At 40.1% G+C, this 27,609-nt stretch overlaps 1 protein-coding gene across 8 annotated transcripts in view; it reads right to left on the reverse strand.

Moving 5' to 3' along the window:
• Positions 1-25,313, reverse strand: part of PPP3CB (protein phosphatase 3 catalytic subunit beta) — a 55,141-nt gene extending 29,828 nt beyond the window's left edge. For 3 of the 8 annotated variants that reach the window (XR_008205370.1, XR_008205369.1, XR_008205368.1), the window contains exons 1-5: positions 25,163-25,310; positions 11,582-11,782; positions 9,299-9,423; positions 6,125-6,236; positions 4,601-4,746 (exon numbers count right to left, since the gene is read on the reverse strand). Coding sequence is in view for 5 of the 8 variants with exons in the window: in XM_052678198.1 (XP_052534158.1) it covers positions 4,601-4,746; positions 6,125-6,236; positions 9,299-9,423; positions 11,582-11,782; positions 25,163-25,232 (654 nt within the window). In the remaining 3 variants the exon portion in view is untranslated. Of the gene's footprint in view, positions 1-4,600; positions 4,747-6,124; positions 6,237-9,298; positions 9,424-11,581; positions 11,783-24,584; positions 24,637-25,162 lie in introns of those variants that run through there. The other 5 variants (XM_052678200.1, XM_052678197.1, XM_052678198.1 and 2 more) reach the window with 4 other exon arrangements.
• Between the last annotated feature and the right edge of the window lie 2,296 nt (positions 25,314-27,609).

Below are 27,609 nucleotides of genomic sequence, written 5' to 3' on the forward strand. Positions count from 1 at the left end.
GAGATTTCTTGGAGCGCCCCATACATTTCAAGGCTCTTTACTGATCAAGCCTACGTGTCACTGAGAACTCAATAGAAGAGTGATCATCCACCGTAAATCAGGAAAAAAATGTATATCTCTCTGTCTCTCTTCTTTAAGAGACAGTTCAATTTTTTGCAAACATTTCCATATCAATCACTAGGCATAGAATCAAGATTCCTAAAATACTGTTTCAGCAGAAGGCTTGGCAGTATAAATCAACAAAGCAGCATCTATAAATGGATGGTCACGTGTCTGAAAGAGACACTCTACCAAAACAACTGTAACATCAGGGTGAATGAACTTCACAGGACAAAAATTAGAGTATTACAAGTTTCACAAACTTGCAATTTCCCAGAAATAAGTAGCACTTGCAGCAATCTTGATAGTTAGGCTTTACTGTCACGGCTACTACGACATCTGTCCTCTACCAGAAATGAGTATGCCAAAAAAATAATTGTTTAGTTCATGTAGTTAAATAACTTTCCTGAAAGTCAGTAACACAGACAGAAGTTCATCCAGAAAAAAACTGCATCTACATAGAATTTTTCTTTATTTCTGAGTAATGACTAAACTGCTTTAAGCTGTGATTTCCCTTCATGTGCTGGATGCTGCTGCTGACCGATTTGCAGAAGAGAACTGTCTCCTTATAAGAACTTCTGCTAATCAACCAGAAGGCTCGCAATAGTATACAGTTGTCTTGATGTTTACAGAAGTTGCTTCACACACCACATTTGTATCACAAGTGCATGGTATTTTCCTAGATAGAAGAAGAGGATTTTACACCACCTATTTAATTTAAATACGTGTACAATATCAGTGTATGCCAAGCTCTAATGCAACTATCGAAGCCGCTGCCAACCCATGAAGACTGAATAAAGTTACCACATGATTATTCAAAAAACAAAAAAGGCAACATTTCTAACAACACTGTCTTATATTTATAAAGGTGCTTTTCATCAGCAGCCATATCCAGTGCAGATTTTTACATGTGTATATAAACACACGAGCTTATAACTCATCCTAATGTAGCCTTGAGCATTATAAAAGCAAATATAAAGACCAACATAACAGAATTACTTTTTAATTAAATTCACTTGACACTTTGAAACCTGATTAGCTCTAAGACTGAGACTAAAAGAAAAATAAATTGCAATCCTTTATAACAGACTGTTTTTGCACACAGTTTCCTTCATGCTACTTTCCAGAAAGCTCTGACAATCTTTCTTTGCATCTGTGATGCAGGAAGAGCTAAGGCCTCATCAGAACAGCACAGTTTACTAGCCTTTCCTTATCACTTCTCTCTCTCTTTCTCTTAACATACAGACATCCGCATGTTAAGACTGCCTTGAAAAATGCAAAATATCTCAATACAATTTCCCATTTCTACCACAGAACTTGTATATATGCTTCATATCTATTTCTACCATTTTATTCTTCTCTCTCATCATTCTCCTTGACTGCAATATTCAAAGTGAAATACAACGACATTCTCAGCCTCCAAAATGGTCCAATTCAGTACCAAAAACCCCACAAAAAACAAATGATTTAAAAGTGAAATAAACTGGACAGCAGCCTCTAATTCTGAGGAGAGGGAGAAGTAAAAATGGAGTGCAACCAACAGAGACAATTCTAAGAAACAATATACAAGAAAAGACGATACAAAAACAAAGGGGGCTATCAATATTTACAAATATTAGTACAAAGCAAAATTAGGAACATAGTTTTTCCATACCTCTGATATTTTGATATTTTTTGAAATAAGCTCCAACATACCCTTGTTCCACACGTATACAAACTTATTTTTTTCTCCTGTCTCACCTGTAATAATCCCAAAGTTTTCGTAGAAGCAACTATTTTTATTCTACGCTTCTATGAGCTGCTTTTCAGCTGTCACTAATCAGGACAGGAGAACATGAATGATTTCCAAACACATCAAGCAAAATACAAACGGTGCATTTATACCTCTGAATGAAGGAAGAAAGAGGAAAGCCAGAACACTGGTTCAAAATTACAAGTTGCTGTAACACTCAGATTCTGTTTTGTCTTTCAGCTTTTGAAAATTCCAATGGGATAACAACCCCACTAACAGCAGCATTGCTATTCGTAAGCTCTAAGTAGAAGTAATAGCAGCCAAGATGCCCAGCTGCACTAATAAATCAGCTACAATTAAACAATTTCTAAGAAAATAACTGCAGCACCAATCTTTACCTGTCATTTCAACTTCAAAAATTGTGCTTCATGTCCCATTCAAGTCTACAATAAGGCTGCTACCAACCACTGGAAACTTACACTTTTATTCAGCAATCTGAAACCTTCTTCCAAACTTATACGCTTCTGAATCCTTTCAGAAGAGATTTATAACTATTTCTATGTATTCTGAAAATACTGCAACAATGTCAGTTTTTAACTTCCACAATTGGTTAATGGGAGCACTTCTTCCTTAAGATCTGTAACTCAATTTGTAGGTGAAGTCTTCTAGGAGGCTCATCAAATTGTTTATAATTATTTCATTTTAATCTAAGTTCATTATGAATATAAAACATAATCTTAACAGTTGCCATAAAACTCAATCAATTCTATATCAAGTGTAGCAATTAGATTTCCTGCTAGAAAATAATATCAGAGTTTCAACTCCATTTTTTCTTTAATCATAGTCTCCATTTCTTGTACAAAATTCCTATAATGAAGTAAAAGAACTATAAATTCCCATCAACAGGATGAATCATTACAAGTAACAGAATGTTGAGTATTGTAATCTGGAAACACATTTCAAAGGGTTCGCAGCTCTAAAATCCGCTTTTGTAACCAAAATGCAATCAAACAGACTCGTTTTTCTCTGTATTTTCACAAATTGCAAAATATATTAAAAATAGAATTTCCTTTATTACATTGTAAAAGAAATTCCAACAGGAGGGGAAAAAAATCTTCTTACATAAATGCACTAGTTACCAAAGCCACTGTACTAGGGATATTACTCTAAATTTCTAAAAACTGGAGGATATCCACAAATGTTCTAAAACTAACATCACTACCACAAAAATAAATAAATAAATAAATAAAATAAATTAAAAAAATTATTGTTTTCTCTTTTTTGCATCTTTAATGAAGAAGGTACAATTTTCTTATTTCTTGTAGATTAGAGGAAAAGTACAGGAATGACTGCTGAGCCATGACAGATACTACAGCCTTCCATGACCAAGAAGTACTGGTGTATTTTGGCAAAGGCTCTCAACAATACAAGTGATAACAATTCCCAAGCAGATAGGCCTTTAGAGAAGGAACGTGCACCTTAAGTTACGTAAGATTCACCTGTCCAAAAAACTTTTCATAACAGAGAAAAAAATATATGTCTTTGGTCCCTTCAGAAGTAGAACTTATTTGGTATAACCAGTTCCTCCAAGGATTTCAGATACCAGAAAAGACACGACTACACGTACACAAGGAATTTTGGAAAACCACACAAAATGCACTCCAGCAGTTGATTCAATGCAAGGGAACACTCTTTCCTCCCATCTCTCGTCTCCTTTCCGTTGCCCCCCCAGTGAGACACTACCTGGAATGACCTAGGGAAGGCAGTAATTCTGCTCAATTCATTACTTCTAATCTTCAAACAACTGGTTATCTTTTTTAAAAATTTCCTACTGAATAACTCAAACGTTGAAAATAAGACCTAGCAATAAAACAACATTCATCCCAGGCTGTTTGCCAGTATTTCAAAACCTGAATAATCAGGACTCTTTCTTGGCAGAAGAGCCATGTCCTGTAGTGAGGATGTCAGCTGAATTAACTAAAATAAGTCAAAAAAGAGTATGCAAGAAGGAAAGCAACTGTGTTTGAAATTCTCAGATACAATCTTGACCTGACAGCAGCACTCTACAGAAGCTGAAACAAATGTATTAGAAAAAGACATCTTATGTCATCACAACCATCTTCCCTTTAAATTGCACACTATTAACCACTGAGTGTTTCAATACAGTCAGCACTTTTCCCACAGTGGGAAGCATTCTATAGCTGTTAAGCAAATACCTTCCATATCTGTCATTTTAAATAGCAACCCAACTTTGTAGTAAACATAGTTTCATGCTTTTTGAAAACAGAAAAAAAATCCACATGCTCAAGAGAGTAAAAATAATTTTTTTGAAGAAATATAAGAAGAACTGAAATATGCAATTTGATTTACCAAATGATTTCAAGACTGCAATTAACTTCTATTCCTGAAAGCCACAAGAATTTCAGTTCTTATCTAGTAAAAATCAAAAGCTCTATTTAGATTAGAGATGAAGCTCTTACATGTACTACACGTCTTAGGAAAGAAACTTTGAGGAGTTTTTGAGGAGTTTTTGTGTGGTCTGCAACAGTCCCAGCTGTCCCATTGTACTGAGATGTACAATGAAAAATGCACTAGCTGGGCCAAGCAGGAGCACACATAAAAGCCCTTGGTCTCAATTTCAGATCTTGATTTACACTTCCATAATGGACAAGAACAGAAAATAAAGTGACAACTTCACAAACATAAATTTGTTTATCATCACACAAATACCTGTACTTCCACTTAGTTTCAAATACACAAAATACTCACTCTCCTAATGTCATCTAGTGTATTAATTTCTGGTGAAAGTCCACCATGAACACAAAGAAACTGTTGATTTAAGAGAGCAGCAAGAGGGAGGCAATCAAAAGCTTCCATGCAAGCATCATAGACTCTTTCAGAGTATTTTATTTTACCTGCAAGAAAGAAAACACAAATTAAGAATTTTGTGTTCCACAGAGAGTGCAGTCTAGTGGATCATAAATGTAAGAGTGAAACTGACAAATTATATACTCAAAACAAATACTGTTGAGTTTAAATGAACATTTCCAAACACTACAATACCAAGAACATTTTTAAGAAATTCTCTTCCAGAACTAACAACTGTTTTCCATTTATTATGGTGTTTTTTTTTAAAGTGTGGAGAAACTATTTTTATTTAAAATAAATAAATACACATCACAGAACTATGGGAACTGCTCCAGAAGTAATGCCTTCTATTTTATTATGTTGATTCATGACAATGGAGGCAGATGTTATGAGGACAGCAGAGGGTGAACCTCCTACCAATATTCTGTTACACTACACTGTGATGTGACATATAGCAGCAGAGGCGCAGCCTGAAAAAGCAATGTCAAACATGGAAGTGCATTCGACACAAAGGTAACTGAATCCCTCCATGTGGAAAAAATGACACCCATTGACATCCATCAATGCAGAACATTTATGGAGACAGCAAACAGTGGATGTGAGCACAGTGAGGCAGTGGTGGAGCATTTCAGCAGTGGTTACAGTGGGCCGCCTCCACTGGTGCAGATGTTTACAAGTGCAGCATGCAGGTCTTCTTCATTGCTGGCAAAAACGCACAGCTAATGGAGATGAATGTGTTGAAAAACAATGTCTTGTACCTTGGAATTTGCTCTATCAAACAGTGTTACTGTGCTCTTTGTATCTGTTGTAGTTTCCATGGAAATCAATAGGAGGCATTACCTTCAGAGTGATCAACACATTTTGTGCTATACAAATATATAACACACCTTAAAAAGTACTGAGAAGTTTGTGACTTCTCATTTACAGTGAAATGCTAAGAAGTGACTATACATTATATCACATAACTTCTATCTTTGCTGAAGACAGTTTTATCAGGGTAAACATTCCATTTATTAGTGCATCAATACTAATATGGACTTTCAAAAGTAGGAGCAGCTTATGTCACCACGAGTTACCTTAGTAATATAGTTAAAATCAATACCCGAATGGAAATTTCTCAGCAGCAGAGTATTTTCTTGCTAGCTTCACAACTCTTGATTACAGCCAAGAAACCAAAATAACTTTCTTCTCTCCAGTATTTATGCATTAAAGTTTACTCCATAACATATCTTTACAAACAAAAGCCTTCTACATACTTGAACTCCACTGCCACACTTAACAGCAAGCAGTTTTACAGAAGTTAGCTGGGTTTACGAAAGTTTGCAGGAATTTCATTATACTAACAAACATCTCTCAAGCAAAATGAGAGACTGGAAATCATTAGGTGGAAAGTAAACTAATGTTATGTCCTTAGGCAATACTTACATTCTTGTTTAAAGGTAAAATACTCTGTTAGGTGTCTGCATTCATGGTTGCCTCTCAAAAGAAATAACGTGCTTGGATAGAGAATTTTCAGGACCCATAAATACAGCACACACTGTTGGAAAACAAAGACATTCAATAAATTACACTTTAAAACCTGTTACTACACAGACACTTTGAGTAAGAATGCCAACAGCTTCAAATATAAGAACAGCTCAATATGCCATTACATAAATACAACGCTACTTTTCCTGACCCAATACAACAGTTCTGGACCAGAGCAATGCAGCTTGTTCAGTTTCGTGTAGGCAAAGCATGTCTCAGTGCACAGAATCTGATTTCATAAGGAAAGCAGACATATGCTAATGGAAATAAATGATATACAAAATCCATGAAAAATCTGTTTAATTTAAAGACATCTTGTATTTTTTAGAGTGGTTTTTACACCAAGAATTGTCAGAATTTACCATTTCTGCCCCCCAAAAATGGAAACGCTGCTTGTCTATTCATTGTTCAAGCAGCAAATTTAAGGCAGTATAGTCAATTTTCATACGTGATCGTTACTGCAACATCAGTAGCAAAGACTGTCGGGGCAGAGCTGCAGAACATGCAGTTTTTGAAACTTAGAGCCTGTTACCATCCAGCATTCCTGAACACCCGAAGTGTATTTCTTAAGCTTCAAATATAATTTTTGTATTTTTAACTGAGCACAGAAAAAGTTAAATCCCAGTAGTTCTGGACCACCTTGAAGTCATCTGCAAGTCACTACTATTTTTTTCCAATCAATATAGGAACCCTGAAGCTATTCTTCAAAGTTACTTTGCATAGTACGGTAAGTGCATGAAGGAAGAAGGAAAACAAAGGAGACATACATTGAAAAAAAAAAACACCAAGGACTTTCATTGAGAAGTTCAACTAAACTCATTATTGGTTTTTCATCTTAGCAAAAATATACAAATTAATCATTTTTCTATGTTTTTGCAACTGCAAAATATCTTGAGGTCCTGCAAGGTCCCCAAGACTCTTTAAAACTACTTCCCAGCAGAGTACATTCAATTTGTGACAAAACTGCTAATCATCAGATAAATACGTGAATTCATTTGGCAAATTCTGTAATTGTGAAATATTTCAGCTTATTCAGTTTGTATGAAAAACTTACAGACACTGGCAATCTTAAAGATTTGCAACAGACAAGTGTAAAAGCAGTGCTTTTCTGCCAATAAACAAGTACTAAACAAAATTGCTGGGATTTTAAGCATGGCATCTATTAAGTCAAAAAGAACATTTATTGTATTGATCCTATACCAACATATACATTTTTTTATTATTATATACAAACTAGTTGTCTATGTCCTATTACTTTCAGTATAGACAAGAGGAACTTGTGTATATCTATGGGAAGAACTCCATCTTGATCCCAGTATCTGCTTTATACAAATATAGTACAGCATGTAGTGAATTTTCCCATTAGAAAAGATGGCATTTGTTTAATTGAAAATGGTTCACTACTGAAGTATCAATGCAATTAAAAATGTTTTAGCATAGACCGATTAAAGAATTTGTTAGAGAAAAATCAATTTTCACTCTTTGTGCTTTTAAAGATCTTATCTTCACTGTTCTGTGAACAGACAATTTTATCAAAACTATGTTACCTTTCCAGTCACTAAGAGAAACTCTGAAGTAACCATATATGAAAACTCCCAAATTCCACCTGGAGGTTAAGACACATTTCCTAAATATTAAGGATTAGCAAGCAAAAATTTATCTAGATTTTTTAATTTAATTTTTAAGGAAAATGTTGGAAGCAAAGGGCTAAATTTATTATTTTAACACACTATTTTTTCCTTTCTCAGGGAAAGGTGGGCACAAAGCACAGGCCCACCGCTGTGTACTTACAGCATTTCAACTTCATTCAGAAAATCTGCCACATACTTTACTGCTGTTCCTACAGCCACTTTGAGCAAAAAAAGACACAGATTACCTCAATGAAGAGAAGCATATTAAAAATCCTGGAGTGGTTTTCAAGAGTATATTTAGCATATCTTCACATGTTCCACAACTCTATTCCAAATATTATATTAAAAACTAAATTATAATAATATAAAATAAAACAAATGAACCTGTTCCAATCAAAATATTCAAGCACATCCACTGTCCACAAGGTTTTCTTAAGTGTAATGCTTGAAAAGTTGTTTTGTTGCTACAGTTCATCGTTGCTATGTAAAAGTCCTTGAAAAGAACAATTAAATTCTTTGTAATCACCAAGAACAGGCCACAAAGACCAAATGAATATACAGCACATTTACGTTGCAATTCTTCCTTACAAATGACTTTTTGAGGCAATCATTCTTGCTGCATCTCCTGTTTGTCTGCTGTCCCTGAAAATTCCTTAGTGCATGTCATTCACAGTACATACACATGCCCACACATACATTATTAGAAGAGTGTAATTTTAATACAAAACCTCATACACCAAACATTGAAAAATGCTATTTCAAATGGCATGCTACTCTATTAGATTTGGCATCTATGAAGAGATCCCCAGCTGGCTCAAGAAGAGTAGTTAATTGAAAAATCATACATCTGGAACACTGATATGAATCTGTGAATATCTCTGATGCGTAACACGTCTCATAGACATGCTGAAAATTAAAAAATTATTTGAATTCAAAATACCTGAAAAAATAATGGCAGATATACACACGTCATCCCTTGGGAATATCTGTAATCACCCTCAGAATTTTAGCGAAGAAAAATAATAATAATAATTCAATAACATTATATATATAAAAGGAGTCTTCTTTGTAGAGATAAATATCTTAACACATTGAGAGAAGGACCTCTCAGACACGAATTTTGGTCTCCAAAAACTTATAAATGCACCTTAATGCATATTCCCAGAGAAGCAACATTATACATAATAAAACTACAGAATTCAACTGTCATAAAACCCAACTGCAGAAAGAGGAGGAAAAACGAGTAAGTCTGGTGATTTCAACAGGACAGTCCAAACCGCTGGTCAATATCCTCCTGTAAGTAGGCCTTTGTAATAGAAGGAAGCAGAGCAAGGATGAACACATTCACATGTTACAGCAGACCTAAAATGTCATTTGCAAATCTCCATGAAAGCGTGCTTATAGAAAAATTTAGGACAAACAGATTAATATATTCAGTTACCTCTATACTAAAATAACCTCTGTCTACATAGTCACCGAGGAAGAGGTATCTTGTGTTAGCAGGTGATCCTCCCACTTCAAACAGCTTCATTAGATCAAAGAACTGGCCATGTATATCACCACACACTGCAAGCAAAAATTTTGTTCAAATTAATTTAAAAAAATCTAACAGAAAAGTTACTAAGTTATAGTTAAGTAAACAGCCACAAAGTACTTCTAATGAAAAGACATGCATAAAAAAGAAATAAGAGAAGTTTTTGAAGCTTCACCTTCTGCTGCTCACTAAGATACTGTTCTCACTACACGTAGCAATGCTCATAACAATCAGATTTGCATCTGGCAGACTGTGGAATATTTTTCAAAAATAGTTAAAACACAGAGCATTGAGGTCTTGAAGGCTGTCAGCAGCCCTTTCCTGTCTCCCCCAGCCCCTTATGTATCTTCACAGATCTGCCTTCGTATGCATTTTGAAAAGGTATTGCAACGCTGCTCTGCAACAATTTGCTGTTTCCACGAGGGACTGAAAAAAGCAGGGCGAGTATGTCTTTGTTTTCTGACTATCACACCTTTCAACATCATCATACCTTCTTTTCTACTCTTCTCCTTCAAATAACCATGTTCATTATTTCAACAGTGGATTTTTCTTGTGGTTGTAGAATATAAAACAGTACAAGATCAGTGGTCAGCACAACCTAAGGCACAAGTGCCAAAGATAACAGCTGGGAAGACTCTGAAGAGCACGCAGCAATGCCAGGTCATCTTGCAATTAAAAAAACAGACAAACAAACAAACAAAAAAACAACCAAAACCTAAACAACCTCAAATGGAAGAGACAACTGCTCCTAACTCCTAATTCCCACAAGAATTTCCAGTGCAATGGAACTCAGGAGTTGCTTTCCTGTTTCTGCAGGGAGGTGCTGCTGATAGCACTTGAGAGCCTACGCCTTCTATCGACACAAAATGTCACTGATCAGCAGATCAACAGTCTCTCGACTTCTTGGTGTGCATCAGTAAATTTGGGCTGGGGAAAACAAGTCCTTCTAATTTTGGAAAGAAGCATCAGATATGGCACTTGGCATATTGTTATTTCCTTGGAGTAAAACAACTGCCACAAAGACCTACAAAACATTAGACCAAATAAAATGCATCCTCTTGTCTGTCACTTCTGTGAAGATATTTACTCAAACTCTGCGAGAACATTCCTCTCTTTCAGATTCCAATATACCAGTAACACAGGGCAGCTACCCAAATGAAATGAAAGATAAAAATCCTAAACATATGGACATTAGTTTTGATCTAGAACTTGAAAATATTCTGAGTTCAGTCATTCAGTTATTTGTTCCCACCAGGTCAGTAGTTTAATTTTCTTTAAAATGCCAACACCCACATACTACTTCCATGTTTTCATTTGCCTGACATTAACAAATCACAGCAAGCCGATGCCCTGAAATAAGCATCTGGAAACACTTAGTTTTCCAAGGCCCATTTAAAAGAAAGCTTTCAAGTTAAAGACCACTTGACACACAAAAAAATAAAACCTACATTCATTATTTTAAATTATAGATATGCAATATAAAATATTTTCTATGAATCTGGATTTTTTGTAACAACAATAAAAAACAATACATTAAGGACACTAAGTCCATCTTTCTCCAGGTCAAATACAAACAGAACTAGTCCAAGTACGAAAATATCCCTAGAAACACTGCAGGTCAGTTTTGCATCACAGCAGATCACTCCCATTACATTAATGATGGCAAAACAGTCTTAGCTCCCCAGTACTACTACTCTCATAAGAACACCTTTTGCACTCAATCGTCAATTTCGCCTACAGAGGAACTATAAGGTGTATTTTTCACTCAGAAAACTAGGTCACAGTATTTGCTTCAAACAACAGCAATTAGCTTCTCTTCACATATTTAGATTTCAGAATAATTCTGAGCTCACTTATCTGTTCCGGGGAAACATCTCTGCTCCCACTTGCATCACAGGAATTAGAAATTCATAATTCACAAGCATTTAACTACTTTCTCTTTTGTCTGAGTTAAAACCCTGCTTACTCAGTTTTAATCCCCAGCAGGTTCAATGCCTCAGTTTTATACAGTAATGAGCAGTGTCTTTTTTCAGGCCATCTGAGTGCTGCTAAGCAAATGCTGTGTGAGATTATTCAAAAAGATTACACAAAAATTTTATTCTAGTGATCCTTAAGAAAAACTATACTAGTGAAAAAAAACCTGAATGTTTTCAAAATTTAATTATTAGTGAAATAATCTAGAAACATTACCTGTAATTGGAGCTTCAACTTCTATCATAGTTTTTTCTCTCCGTAATATTGCAGCACCCTCATTGATGATTCTAAGTGCAATTTCTTCATCCACTCGACCTTCCTTTATCAAGTGGTTCTTCAAAATGTCAACCCTGGGTTTTCCATCTGTGTCAAACACTTCTTCAGATGTCAAACGATGCGTTGGTGGAAAAGGGACAGCTAAAATTTAAAAGAAGAAACACTAGTCGCAACAGTGCTATTCTGAATATTTATTCCAACGGGAAGAAACAGAACTGGATCTATCATGGAACAGCTGTTTACCAAAGCAAATTTACATTCCAGTCAACAAACTCAATGACACCAACAAAAAATGGGATAGAATAGTGCTTCCTGCATATGTATTAAAAGAATTAACACCTATACATCTGAATAGAAACTACAAAATTACTGAAAGGCACAGCAGAACATACAACATTTTAAAGAGTTGAAACTGCCTTTGTTCAGGAACATATTTCTCAAATACACTAGCATTCTCCGAAGGAAAAAGTATTTGGGATGCAGGAGATCCATTTAATATCCACTCAGACTTGCAAAAGGCACTTTAAAATATGGCCATCATCAAAAACTCTTCAAAACAACAACAAAAAAACCCAACAACCCACAAAGGTAGTAACAAAAGGATAGAAAACTTTTTAAAGGCTTGTAAGAAGGAGGTGATGGCCAGCATGCGGAAAGGAAGGTCATGAGATCACCCCCCTAGGATCTGTGCTATTTAACATATTCATAAATTACAGTGAAAAGGAGGTCAGTCATAGAGGGGTGCAGTTTTCAAGAGACAACAAGTATTCTGAATAATGAAGAACTGTGCAGGTTATAATAAGCTCCAGTAGAAATACCGAATGGCTCAGCAAGAAAACACATTAAATATTAATAAATGTGAATTAATGAAGGAAATAAATTCTAACTTTACATATAAAAATCACAAATTATAAACTTACTACTACTATTCATTATCGAGGTCTTCCCTACTGCTCTAGAAAAATACCCAATTAAGAATTACTAGCCAGGGAATAGAAAACTAAGTACAACCATTATGCCACTGATAAATGTAGCAGGCAATTTGGGTTCACTCATGTTATTAAGGGAAAATAATAATTGAAAAAAAAAATAATTAAACAACAACAACAAAATTCCAATGTTTTCTGCTACAGGATTAACAAAGGTAAGCTAGAATCCTTCAGCCTAACATTTTGAAAACTAAGGGGGACTGTGACACAGACGTATGGCAGCATTAATGGACAAGGGGAAACAACTCTCCCTCAGCCTCCGTATAGGAGAAAGGCAGCAGGACGGAGTCCGACAGTTTCAAGTTCTGTCAGACTGCCGGGTAAGCAGCAGAACAACTTCATACTCTCAGAAAAAAATCTACAATTCTGGGAGCCTGTGGCATAGCCATCATGAATAGATGAAAACCTTTCATCAAGCCTGTGTTCCTTATTCTCCTGTTGTACTGTCTCCAAAAGATTTAACTGTGAATTGAGGCTGCCCACATACCTGACACAACTCTAGAAATGTCTATAAGTATCTGAAATCCGGATCCTGTTTTGTGGATCAAAAGAGATCCCATGTGATCCATATCTCAAAGAAGCAAAAGCACATGAGAGGTCTGAATTGGGAACCCAACCAGGCTTAGCAGCTGCCAAGACTGTGATTTGACTGCAGCCTACATAGGAGTGTAGAATATCCTGTTAGAAGGGACCCGCAGGGATCACTGAGTGCAACTCCTGGCTCCACACATCACCACCAAACATCCAAACCTGATGTCTGAGAGCAATGTCTTGAACTCCAGCACTCGGGCTGTGCTTGCTGCCCTGTGCAGCCCGTTCCATGCCCACCAACCCTCTGGTGCAGACCCTTTCCCTCACCCCCAGCTGCCCTCCCCTGACGCAGCTCCATGCCGTTCCCTCAGCCCTGTCGCTGTCACACACAGCAGAGCTCAGCGCTGCCCTCCGCTCCCTGTGAGGAGCTGCAGCCGCCATGAGGGCTGCCCTCAGCTCCTCTGCTCTGGGCTGAGCAAACACAGGGACCTCAGCCGCTCCTCACACACCTCACCCTCCAGACGCTTTGCCATCTTCGTAGCCATGCTTTGGATGCTCCCTAACAGCTTTCTGTCCTTCTCACGCAGTGGCACAGACCCGCAGCACTGCTGGAGCTGAGGCCGCACAGCACAGCAGGACACCCCTCCCCTCGCCCGGTGGCAGTGCTGGGCCTGGTGCACCCCGAGGTGCGGGGCCCTATGGCTGCCAGGGCACGCTGCTGGCTCAGTGAACTTGTCTGACAGCAGCAGTTCATTCCTGCACATGCAAAACGCATGTGGGGATCACGAGAGAGCAAAACATATCAAAACTCCCACTAAGCAGTGCACCCAAATATCATCTAGCTTGTGCAGGATTACAGGTGATAAAACTAATCTAAAAGATATGTAATATATATATGTGCACATATGCATTCAAAGAATGAAACAAAAGGAGCAACACTGTCCAATTCCCCCCATTTAAATATTATTTCAAATGCGATTTAAAAAAAATTAAAATAGGGAGAAACATTTCTACTGAATGGAGATCCAACTGTACGAACACACTTGCAGTTTGCAAATTTGCATTCTCTTTCCTTAGTTTTCAAAGCAAAACTTTACATTCTAAGTTGAATGAACATACAATCTAAGTTGAAATACTAAAACACTGTCTGGCTTCACTGAAGTTGACTTCTGGACTGCTAGCAATGTACTGCTACCTTCTGTTCTGTGCCTTAATAAAAATCTATCAGTAAAACAACTGACACATTTTGACTGAAATGCAATTATATTAGAAAATAAACTGCAGAATTGCCTGTTTTTTTCCTCTAATAACGTTCATAAGTAAAAAGATGCTGAAAATCTTGCTTTGACGTTACACAGCATAGAACAAATCTGGCATTTCAGTTTTGGACATAAATGCTTTACTAAGTAAACAGAATAGCTTTCCTTGCAGTCCCCTTTAGTAGCCATGTTCCACTTGCAAGTGTTAAAATGCTTTGTGATCCAAATCTAAGAAATCAAAAGGCATCCACTTCTATTGCATGTACAACAACTATTCAAAAACCTGAATCTGCCTCTCAAAAGAGAAACCCATCATTCCAACAAGATAAATTTAATTCACCTCTGGAAGCATTTTACCATGACCAACACCGCTTCAAACTCTTGCATTTGCTGTTTCTGAGCTTGACTTTCCATCCTCCATATTCTCTAAATGTTATTTTTGCTTTATTTGGTAATTCATATTAATCTCCATAATAACTTTCTAGACAATCCCCTCTCCTTTTTACACACTATTTGTGCCACAAAGAACAAACCAGCTCTACATAACATGAACTTCAGATTAATCAAATATTATCTAATAAAGTGGGTCTATTTCTCTTGAAATATTTTGCCAGATATGGTTTTGATGTCTGGATTTTGGCATAAGTGCTGTGGTACTAACATGACCCAATTGCTGTATTGCACCATCTAGAATTAATAAGTGATACTTCTGAAGGTTCACAAGAGGAAACCGAGGAGCAAAAAACATAAGAAACGAACTTGAAGGTCACAAGGCACAGATGCTAAGCTCGATGAAGAACTTATGCTTCTGAATCTAGGTCCATGTCAAATGTAGATGGTGCAGCTACACGAACATACACGCTGTGAATATCCACGAACGAATGCACACAAAGTGAGCTGGTAGGTGAGAAAGTCAGTTACTAAACAGGGAAGACACGTCTGTTTGCAGGTATCAAGTTCATGTAAGCTTACAAAAGCAGGTGGTTCCTTTGAGGAGAAGGGACCATGAATGCCTTCAGTACTGCCAAGTTGAGCTCATCCTTTTATGCGATATCAGACAATTCACCTGGTAGATTTCTCCTACACTAACTGTTGCAAAAGCATGAAAATCATGCCTTCACAGAACCACAGTCAATCAACACCGAGACGCAGTTTTGTAGAAACTGTGCTTCATTAGCTCTAGAATTACTCCTGGAAAATGACCTACTTTGGTGAAAGACAAACCTTTTTACTTTCTGGAGATTTTTTGAATAGATGCAGGACATGGCAGAGAACTGGATGTTGAGGTACCCAGTTTCACTCTCGCACAAATCATTACTGATGCACTGTGACAGCCAATGGCCTCACAATTCAGAAAGATGGTGCTGACCTCTTCTTTGTGACATTTGGAAATACTTCAAGGGTTCTAAGCATGTGGCAGGGAGAATTTTGCTTTCTTAACAAAGTTCCGGGTAATATTTCTTAGATTAGATTCTTAAAAAAAAAAAAAAAAATCTATTTCAACCAACTATTGAGTTCATCTAGAAAGCTGCATTTTCTGTGAGAATATAAAGACCTCTTCCGTCTGACCTTCTGTCCAACGTCTGGGAAGAATTGCACTAAATTATTTTAATCAATATCTGTACAGAAATTATACTTAAATGAAAAACTGAATATCCAAGGCTTGCCTTTAATATCCCAAAATCATGAATGTTAGTATCACAAGCCTTAAAATTATTTCCCTGGAGTTTAACACAAATCTTTTTTTTAACAATATACGTACTGCCCAAGAAGAATATCTTTTAGAATAATCTTCAAAGAAGGAAGAATAAAACACAGCTAGTGATTTAATCTGCATCACTCACCTAGAATAAATCAGCAATACTTCTTATAAAAATTGATTCTTTCCACTTCAGACCTTTTGTCTCAACAGTTAACACTATATTTGAGCTTATACCTTTGAAAAAAATACTAAAATAACATTTTAGTAGGTTAAGGATGACCATTTTTGAAGCATGCAGACCATTTCTGCAAACTAATGGGTTTAATTAAACCTTTGATGAAGTAGTAATGGATTGTCATAGCCTAAGGAAAAAGAATTGCAGCATGATGTGTTCCAAGACAGAAATACAATCTGTGTGTTTCAAAGTCTTTGTGCAGAACCTGTGCTCTTGGGACTGCAGCGGAACGGTAATTAACAGTAATTACCCTAAGGAAATAACATGGTGTTGGTCATTAAAGGATTCCCTTCCACTCCCTGCAAAGCTAAGCAACAGATAAGCACTGAGATGAATTGCTAAAGCAGTACACACTGTGCCACAAAATAACAGACTACATCCCATCAGTAAAAGTAGAGATGTTAGGAACAAAGATAACACACCATGACTTACAACAACATACAGGATTTTCTGAACTCAAACTGTTGCTTACTGGTAAAATGTAATCAATTTCACTTTTAAAATATGTACGGGTGGTACAGTTTTAAGAGCACTGATTCAAAGCTTTAAACATTAAAGCCAGGGAAAGAAACAAGGAGTAACTTGGTTTTGTCAGCAAAAGGCGATGATGTTTTCTATTCCTATTAGCGTTCATTTGCAGAGAAGAAAAGAAAATGGAGCTTTATATCGTAGTGCTACTTAAAATAGAGATCACAAATGAAAAAAAAAAATCAAACAAAAAACCCATCCCACTTCTAAACCTAATTCTATAGATGGACTTTTACAAATATCTGGATTCATTCATTTACACGTTACAAAAAAGCGTGCTATAGAGATCCAAAACTCGTCATCAATCCAAATGGATAAATTTGCAGCACGCTGTGAAGAGGTTCAGAAGCAGAAAAACTACATTAGTGTGGCACTTCACTCAGTGCAATAATCCCTGCAGAGAGGTGCAGTATGGCAACTAACACAAACATGCTACTTCCAGACCCAAAGCAGATCTCACATTGCCTAGTAACTGACTACAACAGTAGCTGCTAATAAAGTCTAACATGTAGATGCTGTAAATTTAAACCACACTAGTATATATGCCCATTTTACTAACTGTGGTTAAACCTGGCTTGTATCAGAGGCACCCTGTTGGAGAAGGTTAATGAAACAAGATGAGATCAAAGCTCCTAGACAAATGGTAGGAAAAAGTATAAGGGCTCAACAACGTACTCTCACAAGCAACTATGGAACTGCTCCTAAAACCTCCAAACTTAAATAATTCTTTTTTGTGTGTCTGACTTTGAAAGAAAAATGAGCCCTTTTTCCTCTATACTGAGGACTCCACATCACGTTCTATAAACTGGGCTTTGGCTTTATAAGCACACCCAACTCCCCAGTTTCCATTTTAAAGGTGTTTTTGGTTTCACAGATGAAGCCTCAGTTCACATTGCCAAGGTTACTAAACACAGACACTGGGTTTGTGTCACATCTCCCAGTTTAATACGAGGGAATAATACGATGCACTGGTGGTGGATACACGTGAAACATACGTTGCGTCTCCCACAAACTGGTAAAATGTCAGAATGGTTTCAGCTGGATGGGACCCTGAAGACCACGTAGTTTCAAGCCCTTGCCACACGTCTCTTTTCTTAAGAGGTGCTCCAACCTTCTGATCATTTTCATGGCTTTCCTCTGTACACACTAGAACAGCTCCACGTCCTTCATGTGCTGGGGGCTACAGGCTCAGATGCAGCACTCCAGGCGGGGCCCCATCAGAGCACAGCAGAGGGGAACAGTCATTTCCCTCGCCCTGCTGGTCAACTCTCCTTTGAAGCAGCCCAGATACTGCTGGCCTTCTGAGCTGCAAGTGCACACTCACTGCTGGCTCATAGAGGCATACAACTCATAAGTGAATACAACTATGGCGCTCTGTGAAGAAAAGCCAGCATTATTCACTTCGCCAGCATTGTTGTCTGTGTTTGTTGTTTGGCTGTGTTCTGTGGGCTTCTGGGAGCTTAGGTTTTACGAATGCATCGCTAACTATGAACTAGCATTCAGAAAAACAACAAACCCCAATTTCTAGTTTATCTTCTGGTCTGTCCCTGGAGTTTCCACCTCCATATACTAATATCTATATGAACCAAGAAGAACATCCACGACTACTGCTATAAGGACAAAATACATCCAATTATCCTTTCACTTGGTAGGACATCACGTGATGAAGAAATAGCACGAAGACATCACAGATGGTGGGGCTACAGACCTGCAACCTTGACAGTATTACTCAAACACTAACACACCACAGCATCTTCTTTAATCAGAAAGCTAGTATCAATAGCTGTCAAAAGATACAAGTTACCCCACTCATCCCAAACAATACAGTACATATTCTGTGAAGTCAGTTCCTTGTGGATTATAGCATTACTCTGAAATGCCACAAAAATTATCTCTTTATTCAAGTTTCTTTAAAGGCAATGTCTCTTGCTACAGTGTCAAGTGTTCTTAAAGCTAAGACAGATGACCCTGTCGACCTCGAAGCTTTGCGAAAGGACTGCAGGCATTATTTCTTTCATCTCTTGCAGTCTTAAAAACTCCACAAAATTATGAATCTCAGATGAAACCACGGTTATGCCTAACATGCCATGCTGCACTCACCTTCTATGCTGAGCTTTTTTTCTATTAATTTGGTGAACGCTTTTGAAAATTTTTCTCAGAAAAAAGTATTACTTGTCTGAAAACCACTAGAGGACCACCTTTAAAAATGACCACACTGCATTACAATAGGAGATCATTTAATGTTTAAACATGCTTCTTCTCCTGATACACAGGACTTTCCTTCACTTCGCTTCATGTTCCAAACAGGGTGGCTTAAGGATTTCCTCTAGCAAAGTAAGTTTCATTACTGCATGTAATTGCTATGAATTCCACAATTTAAATCATAAATTATGTGAAAAAGTATTCCATCTTCCCTCATACTCATTTCAGGAAAATGTTGTTCAGTACTGCTGTTCTCCTTTTCACTGGAAAACAGAAAATGCAGTTATTTCCTGCTAATCTTTTCTAGTGAGAACTGATGTAAGCAGCACCCGACAATCCCCCTTGCTCATATAACCCTTCTCCAAGTTACAGATTCATAATTTTCCATTCTACCTCACACAAAATCACTCTGTGCTGCTGAACATATCTCTACATAAAGAAGAAAACCAGGATGGGGGACCAAAAATTACATGCTGCCATTCCAGTTGAACATTTAACACAAGACATAGGAAATGGATGCTGCTGCTCTCTCTTTCTCTTTGTCCTAAACTGATCTTCTAACGATCCCTAAATTCCCATCAGTCTGTTCAACTGTCACCAAACTAGTATTTTCAGATACCACCCATACAGACCTAATGTTTATTTCCAGAGCTCACCGCAGCAAAGGATGTTCCTCCCCTGTAGTCTCTACTACTCGGCCTTTGTCACAGCTGTGTCTCCTGCAGCTTGGCAAACCACCCGCTCAGACTAACGGAGGCCTTCTGAAACAGCTCTGGAAGTTCACTACCATAAGTGAGCACTATTACTTTGCTATTCATTCTGCTTTCTAAATAATTTAAGAATATATATACTAAATATATCAGGGGGAAATTCTTTACCCAGAGAGTAGTGAGGTTCTGGAACAGGCTGCCCAGAGAGGTTGTGGATGCCCCGTCCTTGGAGGTGTTCAAGGCCAGGTTGGATGGGGCCCTGGGCAGCCTGGTTTAGCATTAAACATGGAGGTTGGTGGCCCTGCATGTGGCAGGGGGTTGGAGATTCATGATCCTTGAGGTCCCTTACAACCCTGTGATTCTGTGATATATAGACAGATGTTGATCTCCTTCAAGTATAGAGGTTTATTACCCATCAATGTATTTTCTTTCCTAACTAATTTTGATCCGAAAGAGGACATTTCCTCCTTTGTTTACTTTGAAGACTCTGATGAGGGAACGTGATCAATGGCGTTGCCTGGATCAATCACATTACTGGCTCCTCCAAATAAATGCTAAAAATTCCTCTGGATTTCCTTCTATGAAAACTGGACTGATTCCTATTTAATACCATATTTCTCCAAGGACTGAGTCAGTCTACTCTTTCACAAGTGCTGTGAGTCTGCTTAAATTAAACTCACTGATCTACAGCTCTTCAGTTCAATCTGGAGCTTGGTAAAAACGCTGCTGTGCTCCACTTCTCAGACTTAGAAGATGAGTTATGCCACAGGCTACAGAAAATAGATCAGCGATTTTGCACCTGAAAACCCCAAAGAAAAAAAAAATTCCATTAGAAAAAGAATACCACTAGAAAAATATCTTCTGGTCCCAGGATATACACTTTTTAAAATTCATACTGTTGGTATGTCCTGAAACCATTTACATTTCTGTGAGACTTCTTCAGTCCCATTCAGAAAAAAAAAATAAAAAATTGACACCTGGGAAAGAGTTCTTTGGCTCTTCCATCACAAACGTGGATGAAAGTAGTTGCCAGATTTCTGCTCTGGCCTTATCATCCCAAGCCTCACCCTACTAAGGGTGAAACTAAGGCACACGTGGGTTTCTTTGTTTGCTGCTCGTTCTTGTTGTTTACAGTTCATGCATTCTCATTACTCCCTCGAAAAATGAGAAAGAACACATACGGCTTTTCAAACATTAACTCATCAGAATTCTGTTCCATTCCACTTTCTCTCCCACATCATAACTATGATTTTTTTCCCCCAAAGTTTTAATATTCTCTTTAATAGCCTCCTCCTCTCCTCAATCAGTTTTGAATCAGGCTAGGCAGCAGTGTAAAGGCATTCTAAGGGTCTAACTGTATTTTCAAAACAGTTGTCAAGCTGCCTGTATACACCTATCCTTTCATCTGTGTGTTTTGTTCCTTTTTAATTTACATCAGACTCCCTATTTTGAAGTCAAATGTTACAATTCTTTTTCTCACACATGGACATCACTGCCAAAAAATAGCTATTAGTATCTTAAGTTAGGATCCCGCTCTAGGCTAAACCATGAGCTACTTCTCGTTGGGATTTGTGGAGTAGTTGAGTTGCTTCAATAAACATCATTTAATAGCTAAAAATGACCATCCACCTATCACACTTCATCATAGCTTTTATTCAAAATAAAGATATCCTGAAGTCTCCCATCACCAGGAAAGCAGACATCATCTTCACAGATGTTGACCGAAGGCAGTCACTCATTGCAAAAATAAAGTAAAATCAGAAGAACCAGACAGAATCATTAAATACAAACAGCAGTTCGAATGCTATCTTCCACAAGACAGCACAACACACTAAGTGTTCTTCAGAGACAAAGAGGGCATCTCAGAAAGCATCAAATCAAGAAGACAGGTACCTTTTCTCATCTCTGTCATATGCAGCAACAGAAGCCTGGCCATCCGATGGCCTGGGGAAACCAAACGCCACAAACAGAATCATACAATCACTGAGGTTGGAAAAGATCTTAAAGGTCATCAGGTCCAACCACAACCTAACCATACTACCCTAACTCCAACCACAACCTAACCATACTACCCTAACTCTGACAACCCTCTGCTAAATCACATCCCTGAGCACCACATCCAAATGTTTTTTAAACGCATCCAGGGATGGTGACTCAACCACCTCCCTGGGGAGCCTATTCCAGTGCTTAACAACCCTTTCTTAAAGAAGTGTTTCCTGATATCCAACCTAAGCATACCTTGGCACAACTTGAGGCCATTTTCCCTCATCCTCTCACCTGCCACCAGTGAATCTATGCATTTCAACCCTGCAGCTAACCATTCACTTAAAGGAGAAGCTGCAAGTACAAATTACTTAGATACAACTTAACTAAGAAGTGAAAAAAAAAAAAAAAAAGAGCTTTTAATATACTATAATACATGCAGACACCGATTCATAATTCTTATTTGGAAGGAATGCAAGGCCAATGCAGCCAGACGGCACACGGCGCATCTGAAGCCACGACTGTGTTATGTTTATGTCCAATATGAACATGCTACCTGATAGCATGTCAGGTATTTTTTAGACACGGGCATTTCTGACTTGTAGACAAATATACAGGTCAAAATATAAAGGAGGCCATATCCTAATTATTACCCTAGCTTTATTGATCAGTAAATTATTTGTATGTAATTAAACTAATAATTTGATTATTACATTATCATACCATTAGTAACTAATGTTTTTTTCTTGAGTATCTCTTGCCCACTTTTGCCAACATGTATTAGTAACAAATAATTTAATTTTCCACAGCATCTTATTTTTGATAGTTTCTGTTACATTTCCCCTTTTCCACCAACAGAGAAAGAAAAAGCTGAAATAAGAGCAACAGATAAAGCAATACAAACACCAGCAAACATTAAGTCCTGAATTCATCTTTCTCCCTCAGAAGATGTGCTGCATAGAGAGCATGAGAAAAATACAGCCCAATGCTCTACTGCACAGAGACACCAGGTAACAGCACTGCATTTTTCTTCCAAGTTCTGTGGCTGTTCTCAGGGAACTGAGATGTTATAAAAGAAATGCCTCAGCAATGAGAGGCAGAAAACCTGGATGCCTCAAACAGATTTCTTCTGGGAATGGAGCTGACAGCATCCAAGAACCCCTTATATGGTTTTCCAACCAATAGTGCTTTTGAATTTTGATGAAAAATGATTGCTTTAAGCAGATTCCTAGAAACGTATCCCAGTAAATAAATTCATTAATACCTATCAGTGACAGACTTGATACTTTGTTGAAAAGCTCTCAATTCCACAATGATTCTTCAGCGTTCAAGAATTAGAAAGTACAGGACATTATTTAACCATTCAACAGTTTCACAAGCACACCCGGTCCATGCATTTTCATCAGAATAAATTAATATTTTCTGTCCCCTGGCACACAGTGCTGTCTTGACAAAAGCAGAGGGCCCACCTATTTTCAACTAGCATCACCATCCCTGTAATTTGTTCATTGTGTCATAGGTAAGAATATGAGGAGCGCTCCCTGTATGTGAGAGGTAGCACGTCTATTTGTGAACAGAGATGTCACATTTTAGCATGCTTTCAACGAATGTATTTCTGTTGCACAGATGCACCCGCTATGCCCTGACACAACCTGCAATCCTGCTACACTGGGGTTGCTGTTGAAATATTTCAAGCTGCACAAGCACCTCACTGGGGCAGGGGGTGGTGGAGCCATCTGCCCTTCATGCTAAGAACACAGCTCAGCACAGCTGCCCGGCTCCCTCCAGAACCCCACAGTTCAGCACAGCAGGTATAGAGCAGGCAGGCTGACAGAAAGAAGAGAAAAATGCCACTGTATAAACGCTAAACTGGCTGTGATTCTTCCAGATGAAGGTACCAAGGCCTACTTACCTTTAACACGCCTCTATCCCACACAGCCAGGTTCAGAGAAACACCGTAGCCTCAGGCTGTGATCCTGCTAGAATGAAGCAAGCCCTAACTACCCCTTCTAGCAACCAGATTCACAGGCATCACCTAACAGAGCAGAGTTACAGAGTCTTTGGAAATCAGCAGGCTCTTCCACATCACCTGAAGAAATTATATTTGTTACAACAGACTGCAGTAGAGGTATAAGACCTCAGCAAGCCTAAACACCACTATAAGTTTAGCACCAACAGCCCTAATTAACACAAGTCCCTAATTTACCAGTTCTATCATTTTCTACTTTCACAATGCATTCAGACAAATCAACAGGTTAAGCAATCCCCAATGGGTAGCAACTCACTATGAGCAAAGGTTTCCAGCAAACTGGGAAATGTGCAAATTTCCAAAATGTTACAGGCTTCCAAGGGTTTAATTAGCACCTGCTGAAGAGAAAAGCATTCTCTTCATTTCCCAAGACAAACTGTTCAGCTAAATGATCAGGATCTCTCCTCTGAAATCAGTTGGATTGTGTGCTCTTAGGAATGTCAGCCTTGCAACCACACTGCTTTGTACACAGCCACAGATTTCCAGCTGCCCCAGTCTGCTGCCACAAAGCCACGCTCACAGTGCCACAGCCAAATGCAGCACCATGTCAGACCTCTGGGTGCTACCTGTCATCCAAGCAAAGAGCTGAAATGCTCATTGCTGATAGCATCATCCAAACAGAAAGGTTAAATCTAACGAGTACAGTGCTACAGTTGCAAAGGGTTACTCTCTTTGAAATACTAAGATGACATGGCCAGTGAGCTGCTTTTCATAGCACTGTGGTCGCCAGACAGCCTCAGTGTCACACAGAGCTATTTGCACGGCAACGTTTTACCTTTTCCTCCCAGCAGCATAACGTTTGGCTTGTAGAGGCTTCCAGTAAAACCCTGACACCCAGGAAAAAAACAGATCAAGGTGAGTCTGTCCATCAGAACCGACCGCCAATCGCAAAGGCTGAGGCTCTTCTTTCCCGGCATCACGACCCGGCATCAATGCGCAGACGGCAGAGAATCCCGCAGAGTTCCAAGGGCCCGACGCCCCGGGCGATCAGCCCCCGCGGGCCGGTGCCAGGCGCGGCCGGGCCGCACGCGGGGCCGCGGCACAGGCCTCGGGCTACATAAGGCCGCCCGCCCGGCTCAGCCCCACGCAGGGCCGGCCCCGCAGCGGCCGCCCGAGCCGAGCGGCGCCTTCCCTCGGCGGCGCCCAGCGCAGCGTCTCCCCGCGGAACGAAGCCGGCCCCGCTTTTCCTCGCCCCGCGCCCCCGTTCCCCACCTGCGGGCGCGGTCCCCGCCCAGGGCCACCCGTCCCTGCGCCCACCGCGGCCTCCCGCCGAAGGTCCGGCCGGCCGCCCCCGCGCTCCGCCGGGCCGGCCTCCCCCTCCCCCAGGGCGGCGCGGGGCCGCGGCTCGCTCACCCTTGACGGCGCGCTCGCTAGTGGCGTGGGGCGGCAGCAGCAGCACCTTGCTCCCCTCCTTGGCAGACATCGCTGAGCGCCGCCGGGCTCCGGCGGCGGCTGCTGGGCGCGGCGGCGCCTTCGTCCGCCTCCTCCGCCCGCGGGCTGGCGGGCGAGGGGCGCGGGGCGGCGGGCGAGGCGCGGGCGGCTAGAGGCCCCGGGCGGCGGCGGCCCGGCGGAACATGGCGGCAGGCGCGGCTCCCAGCTCCTCGCGCAGCGAAGGGACGGTCCGCCTCGGGCCCGGCATGCACCGCGCCGCCGCCCCACGAGGGGACTGCGGGAGCGTGGCGAAACTCCTGCCTCCGCCGAGCCGGCGGCGCGGCCGTAAGGGAGCGTGGCGAAACTCCGCTCCCCGCGGGGCGGCGCGGAGAGGAAGGGGCGGGGGCTGCGGCCCGGCGTCGCGGGCTGCCCCGGCCCGGGGAGGAGGCGACGGCGGGGGAGCCGGAGCGCCCAGCCGCTTCCCCGCCCCCCGGGCTGGGCGGGCGTCGGGCCCCAGTCGAGGGGCGGCGGAACGGCGCGGAGCCGCCGGCCACCATGGAGAGCTCCGCGGGGCCGCCCCCGCGCCGGAGGAGCCATTTTGTGAGGCGGCGGGCGGCGGCGGCCCTGCGGGCTGAGGCAGCTTCCGCCCCGCTCCTGTGCCCGCAGCGCCCCGGGGCCGTAGCCGTGTGTGCGTAAGGCAGCTCACGCTCTGCCGCTACTCCATAATAAATCGCCGATTTAGAAAACAAACCAAGAATTCCCCCCATCCCTCCCTAACAACAACAACAAAAACAGTATTTGTTGCTTTCCTCTTAATTTCAGCCTCTCTCCTCAGTTCTACCAGTACAGAGCTGTGCAGATTGCAAGAGCTCCCCGAGGCTAAAAACGAGAGAACGAGCAACCAACCCAACCAAGTGCCCTCTGAATGAAACACCCTCGGACTGTTCTATCTGCCAACGAACCCAGCCCCTTCTCTAGCAGGCATCTATGCACGTACATAAAATGATACCTACACAAACACACCATACATCTATACAGCTGCTGCTTTGCATTATGGCTAATTAGTGAGAAATGTTTAAGAGCTGTACTGAGCTGTGCTACTCCCCACAGTCAATCAGAAATCGTGGAAACACTGTTCCAAAGCCAAAGTTCACAGCAAAGCATTGCTCTTGCCCTACCCAGGTCAGAAGAAGACCAAGAGCCAAGAGGGATTCAGTACCCAGTTTGAGCACGAAAAGCTGCTTGACCACCAAAAATGTATAAAAAATAATAGCTTACCCAAGAGCTTGGTTTGACATTTTTAAGTTTATTACATGACCAAAATAGTCCAGGTTAGAAATTTTGAATGAAATAGCACTTTAAAAACATTCATCAGAAGCTACCGCTAAACTTAAGGGAATCAGAATTATAGCCATTTGGGTTATTTATTAATGAACTACCTAAGTCTTCAAAACAGATTTAGTAAATACAGTTCCATTAATTCACTGTCCATGAGTTAAATGTGTGCATGAACACAGAGAGCTGGGATACATTAGAGTACGTACCACAAAGAAATCCGGGATCACTACTCTGGATTTACTGCTGAGCCCCCCAGTAGTAGGAATTACTACTTCATGCCACGTGTTCTGCAAATGTCTGTCATTGTACAACCAATTTAAAGGGTCTAGTTCTTAGATGGAAAAAAGCTCATTTGCTTCAACATCATCCATATCTATCAGTTCAGAACAGGGAGACTATGGGGTAGGGAGGGCAGTAAGTACACATTGCTCCCAATGCCTTAGAATTAGCATGAAGTGCACCCTCTCGAACAAGGATAGAATAATGAATTCAGTCTTATAGAATAAAGTGAAGCTCAGCCATAAGTGCAGTTTTGATGTTTGACAGTGTAAAACAACAGAGAAAAATTCAGTTGTCCCATATACTGCAAAACACGTGGTATAGCCATGGTATAGCCAGGTCACTTTATCACCTCACCTGAGGCAGAACTGCAGAAAAGATGCTCTTTCAGTTGCTTCCTTCTCTCTTGAGCCCACAACTAATGCACCTTCACATCCCTAGGGATGTGAAGTGATGGGCTGACACAAAACCCTGAGTGAGGAAAAAGCATACTACGAAGGCTGCTCAGAAAATAATGCCCCTTATTTTATGATGTTGGAGGCAGATGTTGGTGATATTGGCAGCAGTGGTTGAACCTTCCCACCAGTATATTACATTTTGTTGCCATGCAGCAGAGGGGCAATCTGACAAAGTGCTTCATATGCACTTCTATGTCAGACACCAGACATTAGAGTTCTTCCATGTGGAAGAAATGGCACCCACTGACAGTCACTGATACTTTCTGAACATCAGTGGAGACCAAACAGTGGGTATGAGCACAGTGAGATGATGCATTTCAGCAGCAGCAATGACAATCTGCACCAATCTGACCA

Source organism: Tympanuchus pallidicinctus, unplaced genomic scaffold (assembly GCF_026119805.1).
Source record: "Tympanuchus pallidicinctus isolate F22 unplaced genomic scaffold, pur_lepc_1.0 scaffold16, whole genome shotgun sequence".
NCBI classification, from domain to species: Eukaryota; Metazoa; Chordata; class Aves; order Galliformes; family Phasianidae; genus Tympanuchus; species Tympanuchus pallidicinctus.